This window comes from Neurospora tetrasperma (assembly GCF_000213175.1).
Source record: "Neurospora tetrasperma FGSC 2508 unplaced genomic scaffold NEUTE1scaffold_2, whole genome shotgun sequence".
Classification (NCBI taxonomy): Eukaryota; Fungi; Ascomycota; class Sordariomycetes; order Sordariales; family Sordariaceae; genus Neurospora; species Neurospora tetrasperma.
The window spans coordinates 3087468-3113966 of record NW_009799100.1 but is presented as its reverse complement, the minus strand read 5'-3'; the positions used below and the strand labels follow the sequence as shown (position 1 = coordinate 3113966).

The 26499-nt window shown below is 50.0% G+C and overlaps 7 protein-coding genes across 7 annotated transcripts; 5 read left to right on the top strand and 2 right to left on the bottom strand.

The window, feature by feature from the left end:
• Positions 1-4776: 4776 nt before the first annotated feature.
• NEUTE1DRAFT_99514 (uncharacterized protein) lies at positions 4777-6563 on the bottom strand (the record flags this gene model as incomplete). The annotated part of the gene is made up of 2 exons (XM_009851281.1): positions 4777-6252; positions 6471-6563. 2 exons carry the CDS (start codon positions 6561-6563, stop codon positions 4777-4779), a joined length of 1569 nt encoding a protein of 522 aa, XP_009849583.1.
• Positions 6564-8054: 1491 nt separating this feature from the next.
• Positions 8055-9817, top strand: NEUTE1DRAFT_79331 (uncharacterized protein; the record flags this gene model as incomplete). The annotated part of the gene is made up of 4 exons (XM_009851280.1): positions 8055-8211; positions 8280-8331; positions 8394-9195; positions 9266-9817. 4 exons carry the CDS (start codon positions 8111-8113, stop codon positions 9487-9489), a joined length of 1179 nt encoding a protein of 392 aa, XP_009849582.1.
• Positions 9818-10774: 957 nt separating this feature from the next.
• On the top strand, positions 10775-12147 carry NEUTE1DRAFT_79325 (uncharacterized protein; the record flags this gene model as incomplete). Its single annotated transcript, XM_009851279.1, has 2 exons — positions 10775-11032; positions 11104-12147. The coding sequence occupies 2 exons, from the start codon at positions 10889-10891 to the stop codon at positions 11956-11958; spliced, it is 999 nt and encodes a 332-aa protein (XP_009849581.1).
• A 1005-nt stretch (positions 12148-13152) lies between these two features.
• On the top strand, positions 13153-17881 carry NEUTE1DRAFT_79323 (uncharacterized protein; the record flags this gene model as incomplete). Its single annotated transcript, XM_009851278.1, has 3 exons — positions 13153-13534; positions 13609-16784; positions 16841-17881. The coding sequence occupies 3 exons, from the start codon at positions 13153-13155 to the stop codon at positions 17606-17608; spliced, it is 4326 nt and encodes a 1441-aa protein (XP_009849580.1).
• Positions 17882-19391: 1510 nt separating this feature from the next.
• NEUTE1DRAFT_79321 (uncharacterized protein) lies at positions 19392-21716 on the bottom strand (the record flags this gene model as incomplete). The annotated part of the gene is made up of 2 exons (XM_009851277.1): positions 19392-20800; positions 20945-21716. 2 exons carry the CDS (start codon positions 21714-21716, stop codon positions 19392-19394), a joined length of 2181 nt encoding a protein of 726 aa, XP_009849579.1.
• Positions 21717-22159: 443 nt separating this feature from the next.
• On the top strand, positions 22160-22882 carry NEUTE1DRAFT_136396 (uncharacterized protein; the record flags this gene model as incomplete). The annotated part of the gene is made up of 3 exons (XM_009851276.1): positions 22160-22285; positions 22371-22472; positions 22646-22882. The coding sequence occupies 3 exons, from the start codon at positions 22160-22162 to the stop codon at positions 22880-22882; spliced, it is 465 nt and encodes a 154-aa protein (XP_009849578.1).
• A 1063-nt stretch (positions 22883-23945) lies between these two features.
• On the top strand, positions 23946-26442 carry NEUTE1DRAFT_79319 (uncharacterized protein; the record flags this gene model as incomplete). The annotated part of the gene is made up of 2 exons (XM_009851275.1): positions 23946-24238; positions 24302-26442. 2 exons carry the CDS (start codon positions 23946-23948, stop codon positions 26238-26240), a joined length of 2232 nt encoding a protein of 743 aa, XP_009849577.1.
• Between the last annotated feature and the right edge of the window lie 57 nt (positions 26443-26499).

Sequence of the window (26499 nt, the reverse complement as noted above, 5' to 3'; positions counted from 1 at the left end):
CGCCAGCCCTATAATAAGAAGTTGTACGCTAGCGAAGTACTAAAGATTTAATTATTATATATAGAACCCTTATATCCTAGTAGAGTAAATATAATATAGCTATTAAAATTATATATAAGTATAATATTTATTAAAAATCTACTCTTATAGGTTCGTTAAATAGGTTATTTATTATTACTTACCTTTATAAAGAAATAAAAATTATTAAGAGCACTTAATACTCTATTAAAGTAGGAATATAACTTTAGGCTCGTTTCAACCTTTACTAGGGTATATAAAAGAGGGAGTCTAATCTTCGATTAAGTAAATTTAATATAAGCCTTTAGTACTTATAAGAGATCTATAAGGTATATACGTAAGTAGGCCTTAAAAAGAGTTTAAAATAACTAACAAAGAGGAAGAGGGAAGTTTATACTCTACTAATATAGAGCTTCTAGCTAAATATATGAAATATAGTAAGTATTAAAGGTATTAAAAATACTAAGAATACTAAGGCTAAAAATATAGCTTATACAACGCCCTGAGGGATATATTTAATAGTACGTAGTATATTTAGTACTAAGACAGCTACCGATAGCTAATTAGTTAATATACCCAATTAGAAAGTATACTTAACTTATATAAGTATTAGCTAAGTAAATACCCCTAGGCGCTAACCTTGTAATATTACTTCCTACCTCTCCCTCTAAAAAATAGTTCAAAATACTATATACAAAAAAGAATCTAAGCGCTCTAATACCCCTAGCGTACTCCCGAATACTCCCAACTCCTTACTACCTAGGTTTTTATAATAGAAAATAATTAAATAAATAATTAATAATAGAATAAAGTATATTTCCCTAGGAAAGTTCTATTAATTACTTTAATACCTATTATTTATATATATACTAATATTAATTATACCTCTAAATTATATAATAACTACTATACCGGGCTGGGTACTTCGGGTATTTCTAAACCTCCTAGGACCCCGAAAGCCCTAGCCCTATTATACTCAATTCCATCTAATTATAAAGACTATCGCCCTACTTTTACCTATATATTATAATTATTATTATCCTATAATAATATTTAATATATATATTTTTAATAAAATTCGCTACTATTTAACGTATAAATAAAGTACGTACGGCCTTTTTAGGCCGGGAATTTCCAAAGCCCGATAATATATAATTCTTATTAGAAGCCTTAGCGCCTTTCGGATTTTATTAAATTAATATTTATACTTTAATACTTATTATTATTATTATTAATTTTATTATCTTCCTTTGAACTCCTAACTAACTCTAAAGCAACCCGGACGTACTAAATTTAAACCTTCTACTTATAATCCTTAATCTAATAGGAAAGTGAACTATAAATTATATAAGTACCCTTCTTCTTCTACCTCTTCTATTAAGTATCCAACGGGCCGCTAAAACCCCTAATCCGGGTAGTAGTAATATCTATCGATTTCTCTTTATTAATATAAATAGCGGTACTAAAATTTAAACTCTTAAAGTACTTTGTACTACTCCCCTTAAGAAGATTATTACTATCTAAATACTAAAGGAAGTTATAAATCTCCGGGTAATTATTTAGAATTTTTAATTATTTATAGAAGTACTTAAACTATTTATTATTTAAGAGGATATTAACGAATTAATAATAATTTAATCTAACTATATATTAACTTTAATTGTATAAAGGACTTCCTTAAAACGAATAAGAAAGTAGGAAATAAATTCCTAGAACTTCTACTATAAAGAAAAGAGTTCGAGGCCCGCTTTTTTATCCTAATTAACTTCGCTGTAATTAAACTAAAGTTTTTTAAATAGTTTTTCTAGAGTCCGGTTGGTTAGAGAAGATTAGGCGAAGGCGAATAAAGTCCGACGGACGGCCGGTAAAAGGCTAGAATAGAAGTAGTAGAATTAGGCCTCTAAATTACTAATAGTACGGCTATTAATATAAAATTTAGCCTCGGCCGTATAAATCTATATATTAAATTTCTTTTTATCGCCTATAAATTTATTAAAATACAATAGAACGGATTTCAGTTAGCTGGAGCCTTTGGTAGTACTAGAACTCCTAATAAAAGCTTTTAATATAACTAACTTATTAATAAGAATTTAAATAGTAGTAATAAATTATTATTAGCACTCGCTAGCGTTCTAAGCCTAAAGAATCGAAGCTATAATATAGTACGGTAAAGTAAAAAAAAAAAGTTAATAGTTAGAGAACTCTTTAAGCAATTAGAAGGTTCTAATAATTAGGACGGCGGTGAATATACTAGAAACTACTTAAGGGAGTTAGAGGGTAATTAAGAAGAGGGTCGGTTATAATATAAGGGATCTATAAAGTATATACGTAAGTAGGCTTTAAAAAGAGCTTGAAATAACTAATAAAAAGGAAGAGGGAAGTCTATACCCTACTAGTACAAAGCTTCTAGCTAAATATATGAAATACGGTGGGTATTAAAGGTACTAGAAATACTAAGAATATTAAGGCTAGAAATATAGCCCGTGCGGCGCCCTGAGGGATATACCCAATAGTACGTAGTACATTTAGCGCTAAGACGGCTGCCGATAGCCGATTAGCCAATATACCTAATTAGAAGGCATACCTAATTTATACGGGTGCTAGCCAGGTAAACACCCTTGGGCGCCAGCCCTATAACAATACTTAATAAAAGGCCTTATTTATATAGAGAATCGAAGTAAATATAAATTACTAAACTTTAATAGGACTTTAAAACTAATTTATATATAGTAGTAGTACTTTACCTAACAACCTATCCTAAGAATTAATAAATAGTACCCTATAATATTATTAATAAGATTATAACCTTCTCGTCTACCTACAACCTCCTCCCCCCGTATAGTTTAATATTATATTAAAATTATATAATTAAAGTAAATACTATATTTATTCGTATATGGATAAATAATTGCAATCGACCCTAATACCTAAATAAAAGGTCTTTAATAATAAAAATTCCCTTTAAGGGATTAAGGTTTATAACGAGCTAGGAACCCGACTATATTACTATAATAATAGTTAGAAATAAAATAATATATATACACACTTTATACTTGCGTACTATAATTGCGGCAATTCTAGTAAATATACACTATATCTAGGGGGTGTTAAGGGGGGTAATATACAGTATTTATAGTATATATAGTATTGAAATTATACTATATATTAGGGGTAGCAAGTTTAGGCACTAAAATTTGCAAAAATCTACCCAGTTACGACTTGCAAAATACTGATTTTTCTATTCACCCGGTAAAAAAATAGTTTTACACTCTAATTGGCTAGAATATCAAAAAGCAGGGATTTTCTTTTTACTAAGTTACAAAAACGTACACGGACGGTATAATCCGGTAAAAAGGTACAAAGTTGTCCATGCCACTCGGGGAACACGATTTTCACCGGGTCTTTTCACCCGGTGAAAACGCTAAAAAACGACGAATGGAACACGCCCTAATACATACATACGTACACTATGTATGTACACACGTTCATCTTAGTCTCATTTCCCCTGGGCCAAGATCCCGTGTGGAAAAAAGAAGCGATTTTCATAGGGCAGACCGATCTAACCCGGCTCCCGGACCCAAAAACGTTTCAAGAAAAGCCCGGAACATTTTCTGGAACAGCGAGCGGTATCAGGAACAGAAATGATGCTAAGGATACTTGAGACCTGAAAAGACGGCCTTTCCATCAAGATCCATGACCTTGTTTCGTCATGCGCGCCAACTAAAAAGATCGTCTTTCTTCCTCGATGCAGGTGAGTATCCAGATATCTTTCTTCACATCTGACTTATTTCTATTGACGTTCCATAAGTCTTCCTTGAATTGTTAGTATATGAGAAAGAACCAACAACCTCAACATACGTAGGTAACCGCTTACTACCCATCCGTCCAACAATGGCGCATGTATTGTTACGGTTAAATGTCTTTCGGTTTTCATCTTTTTTTGCCCCCCAACAAATCGATGTTAGGCGCTTAGCGACTCCCTTCTTGCGACCCGATGCGATGTGCGTGTTCGGTATGGCGATTTGACTGTTCGGATGTAAGATTCTCGCTCGATGCACAGACAGCACATCAGCAAAAGCTGTGTAACCAACCCATGGCCCGGATCCCAGACAATGGTCGACCGGAGGCCTCGCATTGAAGAACACTGAACAAGGCTGTTTGACGGTGTTTTGGTCGATACACAGTTTTGAGAGATAGTAATCAGTAACCAGGCCATTTTGAACGTCGCGACCTGATGTGCGGCGCATGTGGCCGGGAAATGTATTGAGGAGGCGCCCTGATGACATAGTCAAGGACATATGGGCTTCGCCATGGGAGTCGTAGCAAGAGATGGTATTATATTGTGCGGCAAAACATGACGCGCCACTTCCTCCACTATAGCCGGAGGAGCAAGACAGGCAGGCGTCGGTGTAGAAGGAAAGAGAAAATTAGATCAGTAATCTAGAATGTAGTCCCGCTCCAGCAAAAGAGTTAAATGGTATTATGGTAAACCAAAGACATACTATGTACAAATGTGAATATGATATGGATGTATGCCGACTCGGTCTTTCCAAAGAGCTTTACAAGGAAACGCCCTCTCCGACCAGCGTGTGTATGAGGGTATCCCTTTTGGCACTCGTCATTCGTTCCCGTCCCAAACGCCGTTGTCTTATTGAAGTAAAATTCGTTCGCCCGGCTCCAACGCTCATCACGTAGAAATCAAAAGCACCCACCCGTCCAACCCTTGCTCCCAGTAGTGCTCGAGACTGGTCAGGTCCTCTAAGCCTTGACCACCCAACCCGCATTCACCATAAAATCAAAAATCCTCCCTCCCTTCTGCTGATCGACTCTGCAAATGTCCTTAGCCTGTTTCCTTTTCAAACTCCCGTTGCCCTTGACGGCTTCCTTGAGGATCTGCTCTTTGATCATCAGGTAAGGCTTAGGCTGAATCCTGAGCACCTCGCACAGCTTGACCTCTTCCGGCGTAAGGAGGTGAAGGTCGGGAGCATTGTCCTGAGAGAGTAAAAGAGGTTGTATCCCGGGAACAGGTTGTGGTAAGGACTTGTGTTTTGACGGCGTAGTGTCGCCATTGGCAACGATTACACTTTCACTGTTGACTTGCCCGGGTTCCACTTTCATGCTGCAGAGTTTCTCGGCCTCGGCGATGACATGAGGTGACTGCATACGCGCCGGCAGCTCAGGTTGAACCAGCAGAGCCGCGCCACTTGGCGGATCTGGTGGTGGCGGTTGTTTGCTGCGCTGAGCACTCGCCAGTCGTTCGCGGTCCATGGAACCCAGCGGTATTGATTTCTGAATTCGTGCCTGCTTCTCCTGCTCATACTTCTCGCCGCTTCGTAGATCACCAATCCGGAGACTACGCCATTCCTGTAGTTGTGCAATTGCCTGCCGCAGGTTGAGCTCGTCAATCAACCCTTGACAGAATTGTTCAAAGTCGACGCGATTCATCATCCGCGCAAAGGGTTTCGCCTTGTTCAGAAGATCGCGTTCCTCCTTCGACCTCTTCTTTTCTGACTTTGTGTTTTCCCTGTAATCGAGCAGGTTGTGCTCGAAAATAACCTTCTTCCTCTCGACTCGTTGCGTCAGCCGGCAGTTGTAGATCTCCATGACGGTGAGTTTGAGCTCCATCTCCGGTTCCAGCTCGCCTGTGCGTGGGTTAATTCCATCTCCTGGGTCGAACTGCATGAGCTGGACAGCCTCTTCCGCTTCGTTGCAGAACTCGGTCTCAAACTCCAAGCGTCCTGGCATATATCCTTGAATCTCGTGGCACGATGGAACACTGGCTGTCGGCTTCGTCTTCGCTTGGAGGGTTGGGGCGTTCTTAGCGGCTTCCCTCCTTTCCTCGATGCGTCGCTTCTTGCGCGCCTGAAATTCTTCTCTAGAGATCTCGTTTGCCAGTTCCATGTCATGGGGACTGCATCGTTTCGGGAGGGGAAAGTTGGGCGAGTCGACGTAGACCTGGAGATAGTGGTCGCGTACCTCATCCTTACTTCGGTAGCCGCCGATGTGGTCCGCAATGTCGGCCCACGAACCCAAACCGTAGATCTGCGCGCCCTCCAGAAGAAGGAGCTCCTCGTCCGCGCCCCATTCTCGGTCGAAGATCGGAAACGAGTTCTGTTCGATTACTCGATAGGGATGGGTTTGCGGCTGATGCGCATTGCTGGACGCTCCTTGCGCAAAGCATTGGACACAGAGATCATATTCATTGCAAGCGCTGTGTGCACACCTAATTCGGACCTGTGCGAAGTGGAAAGATTAGCTGGCTTGTTGTTGTTGTTGTTGTTGGGAGCCAGAGGGCTGGAGTCCAAAGAGGTTCCCCAACCCCACAACGTCTCGTGATTCGCGCGACGCGAGGTCTGGGGCAGCGGTAGCGGCCGCATCGGAAGGGAGATATGAACGTCCAAGCACGAGAACAACGGTTGAGGCTTGTTAACTATATGAAAACACAAACCTACCGTAGACGTTATGTCTGCTGAGCAGACGTCGCATACATACTTGACACCGCCCTCGCCACCTCGTGCAGCGATCTTCTTACGGATGACGCCCATGGTGGATGTCCCCGAGGGACGGGGGTTAGGATAATCCGATAATGCGCCGGGCGTGAGAAGTCAGAAAGGGGGTTAATGTAGGCCAAAATCCACCGCTGAAAGCCCCATAGATGGCATTGACAGAAAGCGCAGAGGTTCGCGAGGCTTCTGTAATGCCGTATATTGATGAACCAGGTGGCTGATGGCGAGTTGTCGATGGACTTATGTCGACGACCTTGATGGCGACGATGTTGCGGTTGTACGAGGGGGTGACGCGCCTGGAACGAGCAGGGCCAGGGGCTGCATTTCCATAATGCAACATCTCAATGAGCGGACAGGTGGCTCCAGCTGGAAGCCCACTTCCACGTCATTCTGGCTCCGACGTTGTCCCGAGTTGCCGCTTCTACGGCACAACCCTAACCCGTAGCTACTTTCTTACGTACCATGTACTGTAGACAAAGGAACGGTGAGCTTGACGAACAAAGGATATCACCCATCAGAGATCGGGCGGCAGAGTACCAAGGTATATCCTGCAACAAATTCTGGCAGAACGGTCAGTCAACTTTCAAGCTCGCCGTCTGTCAGATCTGCTACACCCATACAAGGTGGTACGTAGTGTGCCTGACTGATGGATCGAAGTCCCTTGTCAAGTTGGCGCACAGCGAAGCATGGAGCGAGTGCAGCCGCTCCACTAACATCATGCCCCTGGTGCGGAGGAGCCCCACAAGAACTTGTTTAGACGCGGGGTTGCTTCCATTGGTAAATAATGGTGAGGGGTAACGACCAACGAGGGGACATTTGCTTGCGAATTGGGGATCATGGTGGTGATGTTTTTGTTCCTATAAATTTTGCCATGTTTTCACCCGTATTGTAACTAACTCAGCTCCCCTTGTATGCTTATCCTCTGAAGAGCATCAGATCTTGCAGTATTTCAGTGCGTGGGTATACACGATACGGTGAATCCCAATTGACGTCCAGTCGCTCACCCTGTTTCTCCGGGCAAACTGGAGGCTGAAGCAGCTTAGAGGTAGCCCTCCACACTTCCATAACAGTGCAGTAGCTGAAGTAGGTACCTAGGTACGCATGGAATATGAATTTCATCCTGATGCAGGCTGCTGTCTGATAATGCCAGTGCCTTTTGCGCCTCAGAAAACTCGGGAAAGAAGCGAGTTCGAATGCTCATCAAAGGTTGCACACCAGTCTGAGCCAGTGTATCACTATCAGGCAAGCGACTTCATTCCTCTAAATAAACGGTCCGTTGATCTGTAGGGTGCTTCTAGGCAATAAGGCCGAAGAACACCGAACAGATCGGATCATTTTCATCTTGTCTGCTACCCGGCCTTTGTACCCATAAAAACAATCCGGTAAGTGTGACCAGGTTGCCTCGGGGATGCTATCCCCGAGCATATGACACTACAAAAGTGGAAAACACCAACCACCAATCTACATCCTTGAACACCTCACTTATAAGAACATTAATTTTTCAACCGACGGCCTTTTGTTTGATCACATGCCTTCTTTGCTAATTCCCACATAATTATTTCCTCGAAGCCTCCTGGAACGCAACCATGACCGACAAAGTGCTTGACGACATTTCGCATCGTCGCTACAACCCGCTCAACGGCTCTTGGCTGCTTGTATCGCCTCACAGGACAAAGAGGCCATGGCAGTGAGTCCTCGATAGCCACACCGGAAAGGAAGAAATAAGGCGGATTTGAATTGACGAATTATAACCAGAGGACAGCAAGAGGCTCCAGCCCTCAACAAGCTTCCTGATTTTGATCCCCATGTGCGTAATCCCCGTCCCTTTATGACTTTATATTACTCTCACTCACTCTAACTGCAACCCAGTGCTACCTCTGCCCCGGCAACAAGCGCGCCCAAGGCGATTCCAACCCGCACTACAAAAACACATTCGCCTTCGTCAACGACTACAGCGCCGTCAAAGAGGAACAGCAAGAGTATCACCCTCAGAAGGACGCCGCCGGTGACGGCGACGATGACATTGCCTCTCTCCTCCTGCAAGCGCAGCCCGCCACAGGCCGGTGCTACGTGCTCACCTTCTCCGCCAAGCACGACACCACTTTGGCGGACATGAGCGCGACCGAGATCGTACCCGTGATCGAGACTTGGACGCGCATCTATGCCAGCCACCTGTCTGCCTCGCATCCGCTCAGGGACGCCGCCGCGCGTTCGCTCAGCGAGATTCCACCTAACCCGGACGGCGAAGTCGAGCCCGCGAAAAAGCAGCAGCTGCGGTACATGCAGATCTTTGAGAACAAGGGCGCGGCCATGGGCTGCTCGAACCCGCATCCGCACTGCCAGATCTGGACGACGAGCACGCTGCCCGAGGAGCCGGGCAAGGAGCTGGCGCAGATGACCAAGTACCACCGTGAGCACAAGGGGAGGCATCTGCTGGAGGACTACGTCAAGGTGGAGATGGCCAAGGGCGAGCGTGTGGTTTGGCAGAACGACGGGTTCTTGGTGGTCTGTCCTTGGTGGGCCGTCTGGCCGTTTGAGGTGCTCGTCATTGCGAAGAGACATGTGCGCGCGCTGGTGGAGCTTACGAGCGAGGAGAGGCTGCAGTTTGCCGAGGCAGTGCAGGAGGTTACGAGAAGATATGATAACTTGTTTGAGACAAACTTTCCGTATAGTAAGTTCTACTACCTCTGCAACTGCCCGAAGGAGAGAGAAAGGGGGAAAAGAGCTAACGATATGAGAAGGCTCGGGTATTCATCAGGCGCCGTTGGATTGCACAGAGGAAGAGGCTGAGACGAGCTGGTTCCATATGCATTTCTACCCTCCTCTTCTTCGGTCTGCTACCGTGCGCAAGTTCTTGGTCGGGTACGAGTTAATGGCTGAGCCGCAGAGGGATATCACTCCGGAGCAAGCGGCTGCGCGACTCAGAGACTGCGGTGGCGAGCTCTATCGCAAGTCGTTGCAGTAGGTAGTGGAATTGTATGATGCGCTTGCTTCGCTTCTTGACAGAAAAGAGTATTAATTAGTAGTACAGCTTCCACAAAGCCTAACGTCGGAGTCTTATTTCACCTAATACGCGATCGCGCTCCTTATGGTCATGATCCACTCGCCATTCCTTTTTAGGGGCCATGTACTGCTTCCTCCTTTAATTCCCAAAGACCAGCTGGTAGCTGCACCTGTCTTTTACTGGACGTAGTAACCATACTGCAACACCATCCACAACGTACCGCCATACGCCGCCAAGAAGGGGAAGATCTGAGGTCCGCTGAAACGCAGCGTCTTGTAGATGAAGAACTCGCTCGTAAAGTGCACGGCGGCGATGACATGGGTCCAGATACCGAGCTTGTACAACGACTCGTTCTCGAGGTTGTAGCTCGCGTAGAAGCGGATGATGCCGGCCATAAAGGTGTAGGTGCCGAAGACGCGGGCCGCCAGCGGCGTGACCTGGTCCTTAGCAGCCGCCCCCTTCTTCTCCGCCTCTGAGGGCGAGACGGACTTCAGCACGTCCACGCTGTCCTCCGGGCTGAACTTGCCCTTTGCGGGCGGCAGGGAAGGGTTGGGGACGAAGCGGCCATTGTAGAGGCGTCGCGTGTAGTGGAGAGTAGTGTAGTTTTGGAGGGCGTTTCCCATAGCTACGATGGAGACCTGGACGAAGGGCGTGTTAATTGCGAAACTACTTATGTGAAGAGTCAGGAGGACCAGCAACTGTCAACTTACGAAGAAGAGGTAATAGGGAAGGAGACCCTTCTCGCCCGAAGGCAGGAAAGCCTTGATAGCGTCCATTAGTTCCAACAGTTATGAAGCGGTTTGTCGTTGGGGAAGAAAGCTATCGTAAGTCCAGGATATTTGTATTGAGAAGACCTTTTGTGGTTGAGTTGTTAGTTGCCCTTCCTGTTGCAGCTCTCCATTTGTTCCAGCGGCTCGAGGATCGGATGGAAACCACACTTCGGGCCACTCTCAAGCGCGAGAGACAGGGGTCATCGTAGCATCATGGACGCAGGTCCACAGGCATTGGACGACATTTTGGAGACAACAAACAAATTCCGCCAGGCTCCCCCTTTTCCTCAATCCATTGGCCCATGGCCAGCTCCGTCGGAGTTCAATGGCGGCGTCGAGTGATTGATGGTTCGGCAAAAGCGGGGAGAGCCCAGCTGCCCAGGTCCTCTCGCCGGGGCCGCGGGGCGGGACGTCTCGAAAATCTTGGCGGCTGACACATGCAAGTCCAGTGTAGGCGAGTCGACCCCAGGTCCCCCAAAAAGTTCCCAACATTTATTTGCGGCCGGACCCAACTTTGAAAGTGTCAAAACTCCCCGATCCAAACCAAAGGCGTTCCATCATCATCGACTTTCGCCGACAGTCCGTACGCAATGGATAAGGTTGCCGAGATCTGGGGCACTGTCCCTCAATATGGCCAATGGGCCCTTGCTGGCATCGGCGCCCTTTACGTCGCTACTCGCGTCGGCGCTTTCCTCCAGCTGCTCCTTAACGCTTTCATCCTGAGCGGCACCAACGTACGTCTTTCGGCAAACTTACTCGGGATTGAAGATATTCAGGTGAATGCAGCTAACATAAACCTTAACAGCTCCGCAAGTATGGCAAGAAGGGCACCTGGGCTGTTATCACTGGTGCCTCCGATGGTCTCGGAAAGGAGTTCGCCCAGCAGCTCGCCTCCAAGGGCTTCAACCTCGTTCTCGTCTCTCGCACTCAGTCCAAGCTGGATGTCCTTGCTAGGGAGCTCGAGCTCAGATGGGATGGTTTCAAGGCCAAGACTTTCGCCATGGACTTCTCCAAGGACGACGATTCCGACTACGAGCGTCTCGCCGAGCTCATCAAGGGCCTCGACATTGGTATCTTGATCAACAACGTTGGCCAGTCCCACAGCATCCCCGTTCCTTTCCTCCAGACCGACCGCGACGAGCTCCAGAACATTGTCACCATCAACTGCCTCGGCACACTCAAGACCACCAAGGTTGTCGCTCCCATCCTCGCCCAGCGCAAGAAGGGTCTTATCCTTACCATGGGCTCTTTCGCCGGTGTTATGCCCACCCCCTACCTTGCCACCTACAGTGGCAGCAAGGCGTTCCTCCAGCACTGGAGCAGCGCTCTCTCTGCCGAGCTCAAGGACCAGGGCGTCGATGTCCACCTTGTTGTCAGCTACCTCGTTACCACTGCCATGAGCAAGATCCGCCGCACCAGCCTCCTCATCCCCAACCCCAAGCAGTTCGTCCGCGCTGCTCTCGGCAAGGTTGGCCTTAACAGCTCCGAGCCCTTTCCCAACACCTACACCCCCTGGTGGAGCCATGCTATGTTCAAGTGGGTTGTTGAGAACACCGTTGGTGTCTACAGCTACTTTACCCTCAGGCTGAACAAGAACATGCACATCGACATCCGCAACCGCGCTCTCCGCAAGGCCGCTCGTGAAGCCAAGAAGCAGTAAGCGCATGTCGCAGCTTCTAGCTACCATGCTGCTCACGTGAAGCTAGGAAGGAGCATGGACTTATGGCGTGATGGGCTCTAGCCAGTAGACACCTTCTATTAGCCTGCGGTACACCCACCCTTGGGACCGTGTATCTGTTGTAGAAAAAATGGTGAACTGCGCCCCGCTTCTAGCAGACGAATTCATGATGTGAGTGGAATGTACAGAAAAGTCAGAAGATGATAATTGAACGATGATCATGAAGCAACCATATTCTTGCATAATACTTTTTTTTTGGGTATAGATCAAGAGCAGTTGCTGTCTGCCGTTGATATTCTGAGTTGCAAATCCGACTTCTGGTGACGGGCAGTCGATGACGTTCTCGACGATGATTGGACGGTTTCGACATTTTATAGGCGGTAGAAAAACATGCTTCCAAAAAGAGGTTAGCGCCTCTTCTGTGTTCCAACTCCATGCTCCAGCACACAGGCGCGTCCAAAATTCGCGTTTCAGGTCGCAGGTCGCAGGTCCCAGTTGCCAGCCGCGAAACGAACGCCCTGGGCACCAATGATTCCTGCCCGGTCGCGGTACGTACCGCTGTCCCAGTTCTCCAGCCAAAAATTGTTTACGGTAGCCCGCCGGAGCGGGCCAGCCTCTTCAATCTTCTGCTGTTCATCCACAGTCCACCTTCGACAGTGATTGCCCAATCGCGCGCAGAGCTTCCTTGCTCTCAACACCACAACAACAACCCAAACGCTTTCACCTCAAGCTGTGGTCGCCGATCCTCGACCACGTCGCATCGTGTCGGACTTTATAGCTTCCCCTGGATTCCCAGACCTTCTTTCATGGTGGTGCAATTGTAGCAGTACACCCACCGACTGCAGCGAGCACCGCGCTCTCGACTTTGTGACCTCAAGCAACCAACCAACCAACCAACTTGGGAGACCTGAAGCAAGAGGGCAAACGGAGCAAGAGCGACAACACAGCATCACAGCGCGGAGAATCACGAAGCTGCCAGATCACGCTGCACCCTTGGAGCTCCAACTTGTGCCGACGCCAGATTTCCATCAGCCTCCATCCGCCTCGTTCTGGAGCTTCCCCTCCCCTCGACGCTCGCGACGAACTCTGAACCGCTTTTTGCAGGTGGCACCGACAACCATCCCGTTGCCATCCCACCATCGTCCTGTCGGGTGTTAGCATCACATATCCGCCATCATGAATCCAGCCACACCTATGCGCCAAGTGCCCGGTGCATTCCTCAACACGCCCGCTGCGCCCAGGACCGATGATGCTCGACGCTACTTGGACTCGCTTCCTGAAAAGAACACTGCGAGGCCGGCGCTAGGAGGGTTCGGGTCCTACAATGCTGGTGGTGCCGGAGTTGCTTCCGGACCCGTGACTGGGCCCATTTCTGGCTCCGTTGGCGGCGCCGGTGCTGGAACTGTTGCTGCTCCTCGTCCCGTCTCGCAGGTGCCTGTTCCAATGGTGCCAGCTCAAGCTCGCACAGATCTACCACCGGTTGCCAAGGCCGCGCGGCGCATCACCAATACCCTACTACGTGACGAGAACTACCCCGACGTTGATTCTTATGCTAGAGGTGAGCTTACCTGTTTAGGTTTCCATCCCTCATGGTACCTGGTAGGACTGGCTAACCATGTCTCTCCCATATAGCTGGCTCCTCCTCGGACTATGACATGTACAGGACTGATGACGCGCCCGGCGCCCCGTTTAAGAAGACTCATATGTATCCCATCCCCGATCAAGTCTTTGAGCGGTTAAACAGGGGAGAGGTCAACACGCAACTCGGCCTATTTGCCGACATCAACTACGCGTGGGCTGCTATCGACAGCTCCCTCTTTCTCTGGGACTATACCCACCCAAACCCCGAACTTATCGGCTACGAGGATGCCACCACCACCATCACCGCGGTTGCCCTAGTGCCCCCCAAGCCTGGCGTGTTCGTTAGTAACATCACCCATATTCTAGTCGTTGCTACGGGCACCGAGATAGTTTTGCTGGGCGTATCCGCGACACCTACCCCTTCGGGATCGAAGACTGTCGCCCTCTACCAAACAAAAATGGCAGTACATCGCGGAAGCACCGATGTCAGCTTAATCATCGGTACCTCGAACGGCCGTATCTTCTTTGGCGGTTATACCGATACCGACATCTACGAGCTCCTTTACCAGCAGGAGGAGCGCTGGTTCTCTAGCAGATGTGCCAAGGTCAACCACACACACCCCGGCTGGACATCAGTTGTTCCTAACCTCCCAGTGCCAATGGGCTTCTTGGGCCACCGTGATCAGGAACACCTTGTTCAGCTGGTTGTCGATGATACTCGGAAACTCCTATACTCGCTCTCGGACAAGTCCACCATTCGAACATACTTCATGGAGCCCTCTGGGAAACTGACAAAAGTCATCGAAAAGAACAAGGTCTCGTGCCTTAGTGACATGACGCATATGGTTGACTTGAACAGAAACCCTTTGCTCAACGAGAGAGTGAGAATCGTCTCTCTTAGCGCCATCTCGGCACAAGAGGCCTCAAAGTCTCACCTCATGGCACTCACCAACACCGGATGCCGTTTGTTCCTTACTGCAACAAGCGCGGCATCCTACATGCTGAGCGCCTCAACCAGCCTTGCTCCTCAGAGCATGCAGGTCCAATACATCAAGTTTCCTCCTACGAGCGAAGACCAGCAGGTTCCCCTCCGCAACGAGATCAACACTGCAGTTGCATATGCACCTGCACCTGCAGCAGCTCAAGATCAAATGTCTGGCTTACTTTCGGAAAGTTGCCTGGGTGAACGTTTTCCTCCGGGTTATTTCTTCGACGCGGTTCGCCCCAAAGAGAGTCGCACGGATCTGCTCTTTGTATCAGCCCCCGATGTCGGCAGACTCAAGCAAAGCGCTGTACTCAGATATGTTGAGCAAGGTACTTTCATCCCCTTGGGTGACGGAAGCCGAGTTCTTTCCATCGGTCTTACTGGCAAGCCTTTTGCGGCTGCAAAGCAACCGCTCGGATTTGGCAACGAACTAGCTGTTCAGTTCGACCATACCCCAAGCGAATTTGCTGTGCTCACCAACACCGGTATCCATATCGTTCGCCGCAGGAGGTTTGTTGACATCTTCGCTAATGCGATTCGTGTTGCATCTGGCGATGAGGATTTGGACAGCAAGGTTAAAACGTTCACGGCCATCTACGGCAGGGTCGAAATGGTCGCGGCTGCCTTGGCGGTAGCATGTGGTCAGGGAGGAGACGCCCGTCGTGCTGTGGATCCTCTCACTGAGGACCGGGCGCGGTCTATCTTTATCAACTACGGTGGTCAGCCCAAGCTTGCGGACGCAGATGTCTTGCAGGCACCGGAGGACAACGTACAGCTCTCGGCTCGCCACGATGCGCTGGTGCTCTATCTTGCGCGCCTCACCCGCACCCTATGGAAGTCCAAGGTCATTGAGATAGCCACGGATAGCGCTTCGGGCGGGTTCACTGTTGGCTCGGCGATTCCCATCTCCAAGCTCATGACGGTACAGGAAAGTGTGCAACGACTAAGGAGATTCCTTGAGGAAAACAAAAGTCTCATCCAGGGCCTGGCCGGACCCTCCGATCGGGTTTCTAGCAGACAAGAGGAAATTGCTTTGCAGCTGGAGCACCAGTCTCTTCACGCTCTGCGTCAGCTTATGGACAGCGTGTCTGAGGGCATCTCTTTCGTCCTGATGCTGTTCGATGAGCGGGTAACCGACATCTTCATGCGCCTAGATGATTCGTCTAAGCAGCAGCTGCAAAACCTTACCTATGAAGCTTTGTTCTCTCAGGACTCTGGAAAGGAGCTCGCCAAGGTTCTGGTGAAAGCTATTGTTAACCGCAATATTGCCAACGGAGCCAATGTCGAGACCGTTGCCGATGCACTCAGGAGAAGATGCGGCACTTTCTGCTCCCCTGATGACGTTGTCATTTTCAAGGCTCAAGAACAACTGCAGCGGGCCAGCGAGTCGACGGGCAATCCTAACCTGATGCGCACCTTGCTTGCGGAGAGCTTGCGATTGTTTTCCCAAGTCGCGGGAAGCCTGACCATGACCAACCTGCGCAATGCGGTCGAGCAGTACATCAATTTGAAGTATTATGCTGGCGCTATCCAGCTGTGCTTGATCGTTGCGAGAGAGAAGGACCGTGGAAACGCGGCCCTTGCTTGGTTCAACGAAGGCAAGCCGGCTAACGACCCCCGTGAAAAGGCTTTCAAGGACCGGCAAAGTTGCTATTCCTTGATACACGAGGTGCTTGACCGGCTAGACATTGAGTCGGCCTCGGAGCCCGATGTTGTTGACGGTAGGCCAACTCTTGCTGTCACCAAGCGGGCGGAGGCATACAGCGTCGTCAATAGCTCGGAGGACGAGGTCTTCCACCTTGATTTGTACGACTGGTACATTGAGAAGGGATGGACCGACCGCATGTTGGCCATCGACTCTCCTCATGTCGTAACATACCTGCAGAGACTCGCTGCGATTGATGCTCAGCACGCCGATCTTCTTTGCCGGTTCTACACACAACGCAGCCGCTTCTTCGAGGCCGCTCAAGTGCAGGCTGAGCTCGCCAAGTCAGACTTCCCCCTTGGCATCAAGGAACGCATTACCTTGTTGAGCAGAGCAAAGGCCAACGCTAGCGTCACCACTGTCGGTGTGAGCCGCCAGCAACAGCAGCTTCTCAACCACGAAGTGACTGAGCTTCTGGAAATCGCCCACATCCAGGACGATTTGCTTGAAAGATTAAGGGCCGATCCTCGCATAGTACCTGAGAAGCTCCCTGACATCGAGAAGGTTCTGGATGGTCCTGTCCAGGGCCTTTCTACTGTGAGTCATTCCCTAAAAGTACAATCCTAGTTTAGTTGCTAATCTGTACCATGTAGCTCTTCAACGATTTCGCTGATCAGGCCGGTTACTACGACCTTTGCCTGCTCATCTACAACGCCGCGGACTACCAGAACCCGCACACCATCAAAGAGACGTGGGAGAATCTCATCAACCAGATCCACTTTGAGACCGAGCAGAAGCAAGAGGTGTGGCGCCTCATTGAGGCAGGCGAGGCATTGCCCGAGGGTGTCGAGGCTCTTGAAGTTCCACCCCCTATGCCTTACGAGGCTGTTGTCTCCCAGATCCAGTCCATTGCCCACCGCACCTCCCTCGACAGCCTCATCTTCCCCGTCGACACTCTTCTCCCCATGGTCTGCGCATACGCCATCAACAACCACCAGGACGCCTCGATCGGTGCCGACCCTTGCTGGCCTGTCGCTGCCTTCCTGCAGCTGGGCGTTCCTCATGCCCTGATCGCCCGCGTGCTGGAGAACATGTTTGACGCTCAGGAGGCGCCCTTCGTTGGCAAGCACAGGAAGTTGGTTGTACAGTGGATCAACTGCGTCGTCGACTCGTGGATCCGCGAGATCGAGCATCGCGGCTCGGCCTCGGGTAAGAACGGCGACGGTGCCATCACCACCTGGGTGGCTGAGCTGTTGACGAGAGCCGAGGAGGCGTTGGTTGCGATTGCGGCCGGCACCAGGGACCCCGCTCAGGCGGCGAGCATCACGGCTACCCGGAGGGACACGAGAGAATTGAAGAGGAAGGTAGAGATGCTGTCGCAGGCCGAGGCCCAGGGCAGTCTGTTGTTCAGCACCAGGTAGGACCAGGTGAACCCAACGACTCCCAAGACGCCCATGAACAAGAAAAAGCGGACGTCGTATAAGACTACGGTGGAGGAAATTCCGGATGAGAGTTGTGGTGCGGCAGGGGAGGACTCAATGATGGGTAGCATCCCGGGGAAGTGGAAGAGGGGGTTTACCTGAGACATGGAAGCGAGGGAGTTGCTGTGAGTTATGTTTACGAATATTGAATATTGCGGCCTCTTTTGTGTCAGGGCCTTGAAAATATCGCTATGAAGATGGCGTGGCGAAGAGAAGGAAACCAGAATTAAGAGAAAGCGATACATTGTTGATTGACCTTGGAAGTAGGTGTTTTCGATACTATCCGCTGTGGTTCTCTTTCTAGCATTTTGTCGAGTAGATTGGTACCAATGGCTTTGGTGTGTGGGTAGGTTGGTTGGTTTGGTTAATGTGTACTGTACATAAAGTATTGATCTGACTTTTTTTCTCCACGTTTCATGGCTCTGGTATTTTAGGTCACCCGGGCCTGCTTGCTTTTACTTCCCATTTGCGTCTTGGTACATGAAGATGGTTGAGTTGATATTGTCGATGTGTGTGTGAGAGTGTGGCGGAAATATCATGGAGTGCCCCTGGAAGCTGCTGCTGGTCGGTCTCCACTTTTACCCCTTTTCACTTGATCTCTCAGGATAAACACTCGTGCTCGAGAGGGTGGTTTTGTGCTTTTACGTCTGGCCTCAAATCATCAAAAGCGGAAGCAAAGAGAAGGAGGAATACTCCCGAATAGTTCTAGGTGCCGGTACAAAGGCATGACACAAAACACGCCTTCATCCATGGATGGCTAACTGAGATCAAGCTCTACTCGACAATCTCCTTTGAAAGTCCCTTCAGTCTCCAATCAAAACAAAAGCAGGAACCGGGGATGTCAATGCTGAAGACCGTGTACGTCCAAAACCCAAGTCCCTCAACCCTAAACAAAGTTAGGCAGGGGCAAAGAGCTGCGCTTCTAACGAAAGACCAGCAGTCAAGGTAAAAAAAAAAAAAAAAAAAAAAAAGAACAATTTGGAGACGCAGAAAGGGGAGAAGAAAAAAGCAAAATAAATTGCACGGTCTGTGATTCGAGCCCGGGTTTTCGACCGGAAATTTGTGTTACGATTGCCCTCTGAAACTCGCTCTTTGATTGTGATTCTACGGGGATTTCAACTCTATTTCTCAATCCAAGTGGCGCGCTAGACCACTGCGCTGACCGTGCTGTTTTCTTTGGTCTGTTAGAAACGGGATCCGAGGGGGTACCATATGTACCCCTATCGACTGGATGGAATTGGAGGTAAGTAACGAGGAGGCAGCTGGCAGAGGATGGCATGGGGCATTGGGCAGGTTCAGACCTGGGAGGGAAGGAAGGAAGGAAGGAAGGGGGTATGTACGCCCCTGCTGGCTACTTCTACGGCTACTGTAACGATAGTGACAGAAGATGTTGGAAGATCGTTTCAAATAAACTTACTACCAGCACCTACCTTTTTGTTCCCTTTTCTCTTATCATGTATGGTCTTGATCGTCTGCATCCCTTCCCTGTTCTCGTTCACTCTTTCCATTACTCCTTCCCCATCTACTCCATCACTAACTACTACCAATTCTCTTCTTGATTACCAGCACAACTCTTCGCTTTGCCTCACCATCACCACAAAAAATTTCCAAACAACTCAAACATTGCCAACCACTTCACTCACTCATCTTCCGCTGACACCCAACCTCACACAAGCACCACTACCAACTTCCAACCCATTAACCCCCACCCTCATCCTCATCTTCACCCACCCTTGCCCTCGCCTACGCCACCAATTCCAGAATCAGTGCTGTCAGAGACACTACAGACACTAGCTTGGTGTGGTCGGTTCTCCTTGTGTATCTGAATTGGTATGTATTTGCGAGGATGATAGGGAGATTTTGGTGAGAGGTTCGATGAGTGGCCCGAATGGTTGGGGGAGGATGGCAGGGGGTTGGTAGTGGAAGCAGGGGCGACAGGTGAGTAAGATCTGTAGTAGTCTTCTGGTGCTTGTTCTGGTTCTGGTTCTGATTCTGGATCCTGGTCGCCGTGGCTGTCATGGCCATGTTCCATTGTCCCAGAGTCTCCTTCGTACTCAGCCAGATCCATACCTCGTTGTTGTTGTGAATCTGAAGAGACACTTCTTCGACGCCGACGCCGCTGGACCTCATTCTCATCCAGCATCATATCCTCACTATCCCGTCTTTCCTCGCGCTTCTCACTCTCCTCATACTCCTCATGCTCCAAAAGAGACATTGGCTCCCCCCTGCCAGCCTCATCATCTTGCTCCTTCTCCAAACTTAGCAGCTCCACAACCGACACCGACACTACTGAAGGTGATTTCTCACCAGAATGTCTCGAATATCTCGATGATTGGCGCGACCCTTTCCGGTCATTCTGCTCATCTGGTTGTAGGCTCAACAACACCTTAAACCCACCCGACCTGTAAGCGGGAGAGACCGAGAAATGAGGAGAGCCAGGAAGAACTGGAGAGCGGAGCGGGTGGGAAATTGAAGAGATAGGCGCGAAATCCGTCACTGTCGGCGATGGGGGCATGGAAGATATCCTTGACCCTGCTCTGGATCGTGATCTTGAGGAGTGTCGTGAAGTAGGGCGGCCATGGCTGTGACGACTTGGAAAGTGTGGGATCGGGGAATGGTGAGGCGGTGTAGGTGACTGAGGCGGGCTCGAGTGCCTTGAGGTAGGATTGCCATACACTTGGGTTCGGCTATGGCTACGGCTGTAGCTGCGGCTGTGGCGGCTCGGGGAGCTTGGAATCTGGGAGTGATGGGAATGTGTAGGAGACTGGGGCAGACTTGAGTGTCTGGAGGCCGCATAAAGCAGCGAGTGCTGGGAGGGGGCGCGAGAGCCGGGGGATGATGGGTTGAGGCTCGGCCTGCGAGATTTTTGGGATCGTATGGAGGGCTTTGATGACGAATGTGAGGCATGAGAATTTGGTTTGGGGGTGATGTCTCTGAGGGCTGGGGTGGGTGAGTTGCTGGTTGATGATGCTGGAGATCTGCAACGTGGTGATGCTGGCATGGAATTGCGCCTTTCTCTTGACGACGCATTCATTGGAGCCTTCACGTAACGAACACCTGAAATTCGTCTTGCGAAATTGTCACGCTGAGATTCCGCTTCCGAGCCTGAGAGTGGGTGTCGTGAACGTGATGCTGATACAGGTGACCGTATTTTCGACTCATCATCCACAACTGACTCCTGGATCGATGTCTTCGAACCCCTTGACATGCTCCGATGACCAAGATTCACTGACGTCGACTGCTTAGAGCCAGCCTGAGAAGGTACACTCCTCTCACTGATCGTAGTTGCTTCTGACATAAGCTTGCTGAAATTTGCCTGTGCCTCAGAAACGTCTTGTTTTGAGATCACGCTACCGTCTTCTTTGGGCGAGTGAACACCCATGGGATTCGCATCAGGTGCAGTTGAGCCAGGCGTAGAACCATCTGGATGAAGGCCGTCCGAGGGACCGCCCGAGGGGCCACTGGGTGGAGGTCCATCCTCATCCGGAGGAGGTTCATCAGGCTCAGAATCGCTTGAAGAAGACGAGCCACTCTCGTGACTTGGTGTACTCGTCCGTTCCGGTGAAGTAACTTCTGTCACCGGTGGTGGCTTCCTCGGCATCTGCGTTCGATCCAAAAAGCTCATCACATTAACCGGCCTAGTTCTGTACACTGCTATATGCGGCGGTGTCCTTGGTGGTTGTGGTGGGGGCGGCGGCGGATCTGGGCACGGAGGATATGATGGTGGATAGATGTAGTGATTCGGGGTTTGTTCCAGATGATAGTCCCTCCCGGGATTTGCATAATGATATTCTGATGACTCTGATGATCCATTGTAACCAGTAAAGTACTCTGGGTAATAGTACCAGTAGCGTACGGAGCGCCTGGATATTGCCCTTGACTCTGAATTTCCGCTTTGCTGTTGTGCGCTGCTGCTTTTTTTGCTCGAACCACGGTTGTTTCGCCAGCAGAGGAAGATGATGAGCGCGGAGCTGAAAGTGGAGAAGATAACGGCGAATACGATCCAGCCGGCTTCTGTAGAGGTTTTTTTCCGGGCTAGGAGAATCATGGTTTCATGGGTTGTGAGAGTCGTCAGAGATATGCAAGTTCGCTGGGATGAGAGGATGGTTCTGGCCAAGGTTGAACGTCAAGGTGATCCGACCAAGCTAGACTTGCGCACGTATGTCGACAGTTGTCTGTGATGTGTGTTTGTCGTGAACACAATCTTGATTTAGAGGCTTCGTAAAGAGTGATTCAGTTGTTCTTATCTTTCAAGCTCTGTGTTCTTTTGTTAGGTTCGATTGCTGAATTTTGTAAACGGATGTGCTTCAAGTTGCCTGAACAGTAGAAGTCGTCCTCACTGGTGTCCGATATCCTCGGATGGATTTGAGCGTTCAATGCCTCGAAGCTCGTTAGTGCTCTCCATTCCCAAAAGCTGGCAAGTCATAGAAAGATATTGATCATGACCAGCAAATCACCCGAAGTCACAATTGCACATGTAACACGCTTGACATGCAGTTTGCGTGTGACGTTCTATCGACGCAGCTTTACAAGCCTGTTCGCGCCGAAGCCATGGTGGGGTTGTTTTGTATCTCCTCGGTCATCTCCATTGTTCGAGGTGTAGCCACTGAGGTGTTTGTGAGTGGTTCTGATATGTCCATCTTGGACGGCCAGCGGGTTACAAGCATGTTGTCCGTCACTCTTACAACACCATTTCATACAGAAGCAAGCCTCGTTTTGCGATCCGTACAAGTGTCAAAGTCACACCCATTGGCCTTATATTGGGACACTCAACTGGTCTGTTGACAAGTGCCCGGTAGCCGTGGTATGTTTTGGTTTTTCGAGAGCTTACCAAGCATTTAACATGCAAGTTGCGAAGACCCTAAGGTGTCTAAGACGATCAGCAAGCAGAATTAACTTCTTTGAAGAAGGCGAGCCTTCCGAACTTTCGAATGGCTCAATCTTATGTGGTTGATCCTAGACACTCGCCAACCGCAGTCAAAACCTTGGTCAGTGTTGCAAGAGCTCAACATCTTGGAACTCGACTCCGCTGCCGCCGCCCACCCGGGCAACACATGGAATACCGAGACGCTCTTGGGCCAAAGCAAAGTAGCTGATAAGGCCTTCATCGTTAGCTCCAAGGTGAACGCTGACCGTCCTCTGCCGCACCTTGATGAAGCGCGCATCAGCACCAGCCACCATCATCGGCCAGACTTTGAACCTCCTCGGGGCTAACCGTGTGAGAGTTTACTATGCCCATGCGCCGGATTCGAGTACGTCGTTTGAGGCACAGGCTAGGGTTTTCGATGTCCAGTATAAGGCCGGCAGATCTGACCAGATACGATGTGTTCCAACAACTTTGACCGCGGCAAAGATAGGGCAACACTGACTTTGGTCAGCTCGGACTTTGCAACCACACCACCGAAGACATGGAAATATGTTGTTTGCCATCTGCGACGAGAAGTGTGCACTCTTGATAAAGAATACGAGCAGTGATGAGCTAATCACGCGTAACGTAATTGCCAAGTTGCCAAGGCTGATCAAGGCTGAAGTGGCCGAAGCAGAAGATGCAGAAATTACGTTATGGGAACCAACGCTACTGTTAGCCCATGTTAAGCAGTGCTTTAGCCCCGCCATATCTCCACTAACAGATGATGCCGCAGATGAGATGCGCGATCTGAAACATACCCCGAAAACACTACAGTATTTCTGCAGCGATGTGGTGTGGCACAGTATTCATGGAACTGCCAACCAACCCCAACTTGACGACTAATATCCTCTTCCCAACGTCCCAACGTACCGCCTTTTCAAACCGCCTTTTCCACTTCTGCTTGCTGTCTGATCGTCCACCTGATCAAATCAGCTCGAGTCCAGAACATCAATGGATTCTGGCTCCACCCTCAGGGACGACCTCCATTACTCCGTTCTTTCCACTAAGCCGGGGCTGTCCATGTTTCCCCCTGGCTAGCTGGCACTCCTGAGTACCGCCTCTCCCGTTGGCGGTACCGGCTCGGAGGGGCTTCAATGATGGATAATGAACCATGACAAATGGAGCCAACCTCGACTGTGTGCCGGAACCCACTCTCCACGCTTCTCCCGGCCATCCGGGTTGTAACCATTAGCTACTACTTTCTCCATATTGCAGGGCAACACCGTCGACGCCATGACGGTCCTTAACTAGATACAGATGCCCAGTGCCTTGGCGTAACCGTCCTGTCATCTCGACTGCTCCAACTCCCTCCTTTGCTTCGTTGATCCTGCTACACCACCACCACCACCACCACCGTCGTTATATAAGATGGCTGTTTCCAACAGCCACCCCAGCACACAACCCCCCGATGACCCTTCACATCCCGCTCCCCTGGAGTCCGACCCCTTCCACGACGACGGCAGCGCCAGTGAGGCCAGCTACACCAGCGAGAACAGCGACATCGAGCTCCAACACCAATCCGGATCCAACAACGTGGCCCCCCTCTTCGGTCGCCGTGGGCGCATTGCCCCCGGCAGTCAAGTAGGCCTGGATGCTGCCGAGCTCATCTACCTGGCCGGTGACGCCTCTCAAGTGTTGCCGGTCTATGTCACCATCCATCGGTACGAATAGGGCTTCGAAGGGGGGAAATAAGAGCCTGGCAATGGCTAACAGGCAAACCACAGGATCCGACGCTTGGTGATTGCCGCCATCGACGACCCCTATACACTCGACCAACTGCAGACGCCTCGCATGGACAATATGATGGTTCGGCCCCTGGTTGAGAAGCTGTATAGTCCCGACAACCTCTCAGTCGTCTACTGCCTTCTCGCCAACCGCGTCCAGTTTCAACGTTCCGCAACAGACGAGTCCCTCTATGTGGCTGTCAATAACTCTCGAGCCGCTCTCTGCGAACTGCTGGCTACCCGTGTACTTCGACGCTTCCACCAAGACCACCCAGATCGTCCAGGACTCCTGCTTCTTGCCAATATTCTGGTGTCAGGGTTCGATCCGTTTGATGCCGCACCCGATCCGCTTCGCCGATACCGACGCTCTTTACAATGGCCGTATCAAGACCGTGGCGGTCACGAGCGGAAACTTACGGCACTCGAGTTGGCCATTTTGTCAGAGAGCAAGTTTCTGATCGGGTCAGTCGCATGTCAGCGCATCGTCAACGCTGTCTACCGCGGCCAAGTTGTGTACACTCCGCTCTCGTTTGTCGATATCCTCCCGGATCATTACAAGTACCACCCTGTATCGCTTTACGAACCACGGCGAGCTTCCATACTCAACCATCGCCGACTGATCGTTCCTCGACTACGAAATCTTCTCGAACTCGCCCACTTCACCATCCTTCTAGGCCTGTATGTGTTGACCATGACACATCGAAACGACTTTTATGACGGAGGTGGAAGTCCATTTGGGGGTTTCGAGGCTGCCTTTGTGATATATTCAACCGGCTGGGTTCTAGAACAGTTTGCCGCTCTGGTCGAACACGGCTGGGAGGTACACGCTCAAAACCTTTGGAGCTTCCTCGACCTTACTTTTACCTTCATCTTTGGAGTATATGGCGTTGTACGGTTTGCGGAATTGTGGTTTTACCCCGAGGCCGACTACGCTATACCTATCCTCTGCGTCGCCGCCCCGGTTCTACTTACCCGCATAGCCTTCACTCTCATGCCAGACAACATTGTCTTCATCGCCCTACACGCAATGATGCGTGATTTCACCCGACTTACGTTTATCGCCATATGGTGTTTTACCGGCTTCTTGCTAGGCCTTCTCTGGCTGATGCGCACGGGCGCGCCCCCGGATCCTGCCGATGTCGCCGCAGGTTTAGTAACGGCCCAGTCCTCCATCGAGGATCGTCCAGGCTGGGCCACCATTGGAAAATGGCTTCTGTGGATCTGGTTTGGACTCGATGGCACCGGCATCGAACGGACGGCCGACTTCCACACCATCCTCGGCCCTGCCTTGGCCGTGACGTTTGCCTTCCTCGGCAACACCCTTTTCTTGACCATCCTTGTGGCCATGCTCACCAACACCTTCTCCAAGATTATCTCCAATGCACAGGCGGAAATCTACTTCCGCCGTGCTGTCCTAACATTCCAGGGCGTCAAGAGCGACTCCATTTTTGCTTATCCGCCTCCGTTTAACCTACTCGCTTTGGCAGTTATGCTCCCACTGAAGTTGGTAGTCGGTCCAGCCATGTTCCACCACATCAACGTTGCAGCCATCAAAGTCATCAACTTCCCAGTCCTCCTGATGATCGCACTTTACGAGCGTAGACGGGTGTGGGCCAAATCCGCGACGCCCAGCGCAGGTGACGGAGAGGACAGTAAGTGGTTCTTTGGTCTGAACCCCTATGCCGATATCCACGCGTTGTTCAGGACGGAGCCGCCGCAAGAGGTGCTCGACATGCTGGAGAAGATGGACGGGATTGTGGATGAAGAACTGGAAGATATGGATATCATGGGTCTAAGGCGGGGCAGTAGAGGTATGGGTGACGGCCTGGGGAGAGCATCGACCGAACTGGAGCTCGGGAGGTCGATGGAGTTTGACGTGACTGGCAGCATCGAAGGGATGCATAGAAGGAGAAAGCACTCCGCTGGGAGCGCGGTTTAGCGGAGGCTAAAATTTGAGAGGAAGTGGTTTGCACTAGTGGGAATGAATGTCGGGAAACATGGAGGATCCCTTGACGATATCCCCATCCAAGCTCCCAAATTTTGCGCAAATTTTGAGTAGTTAAAGATGAGCCGTGTGGGCTTGGATACTGGCCGGGAATAAAAAGATACTTTTGCCAAGGGCCATGAGATATTTGGGGCACAGAGAATTGGGAATATGAAAAAAAAAAAAAAAAANACAAAAAAAAAAAAACAAAAAC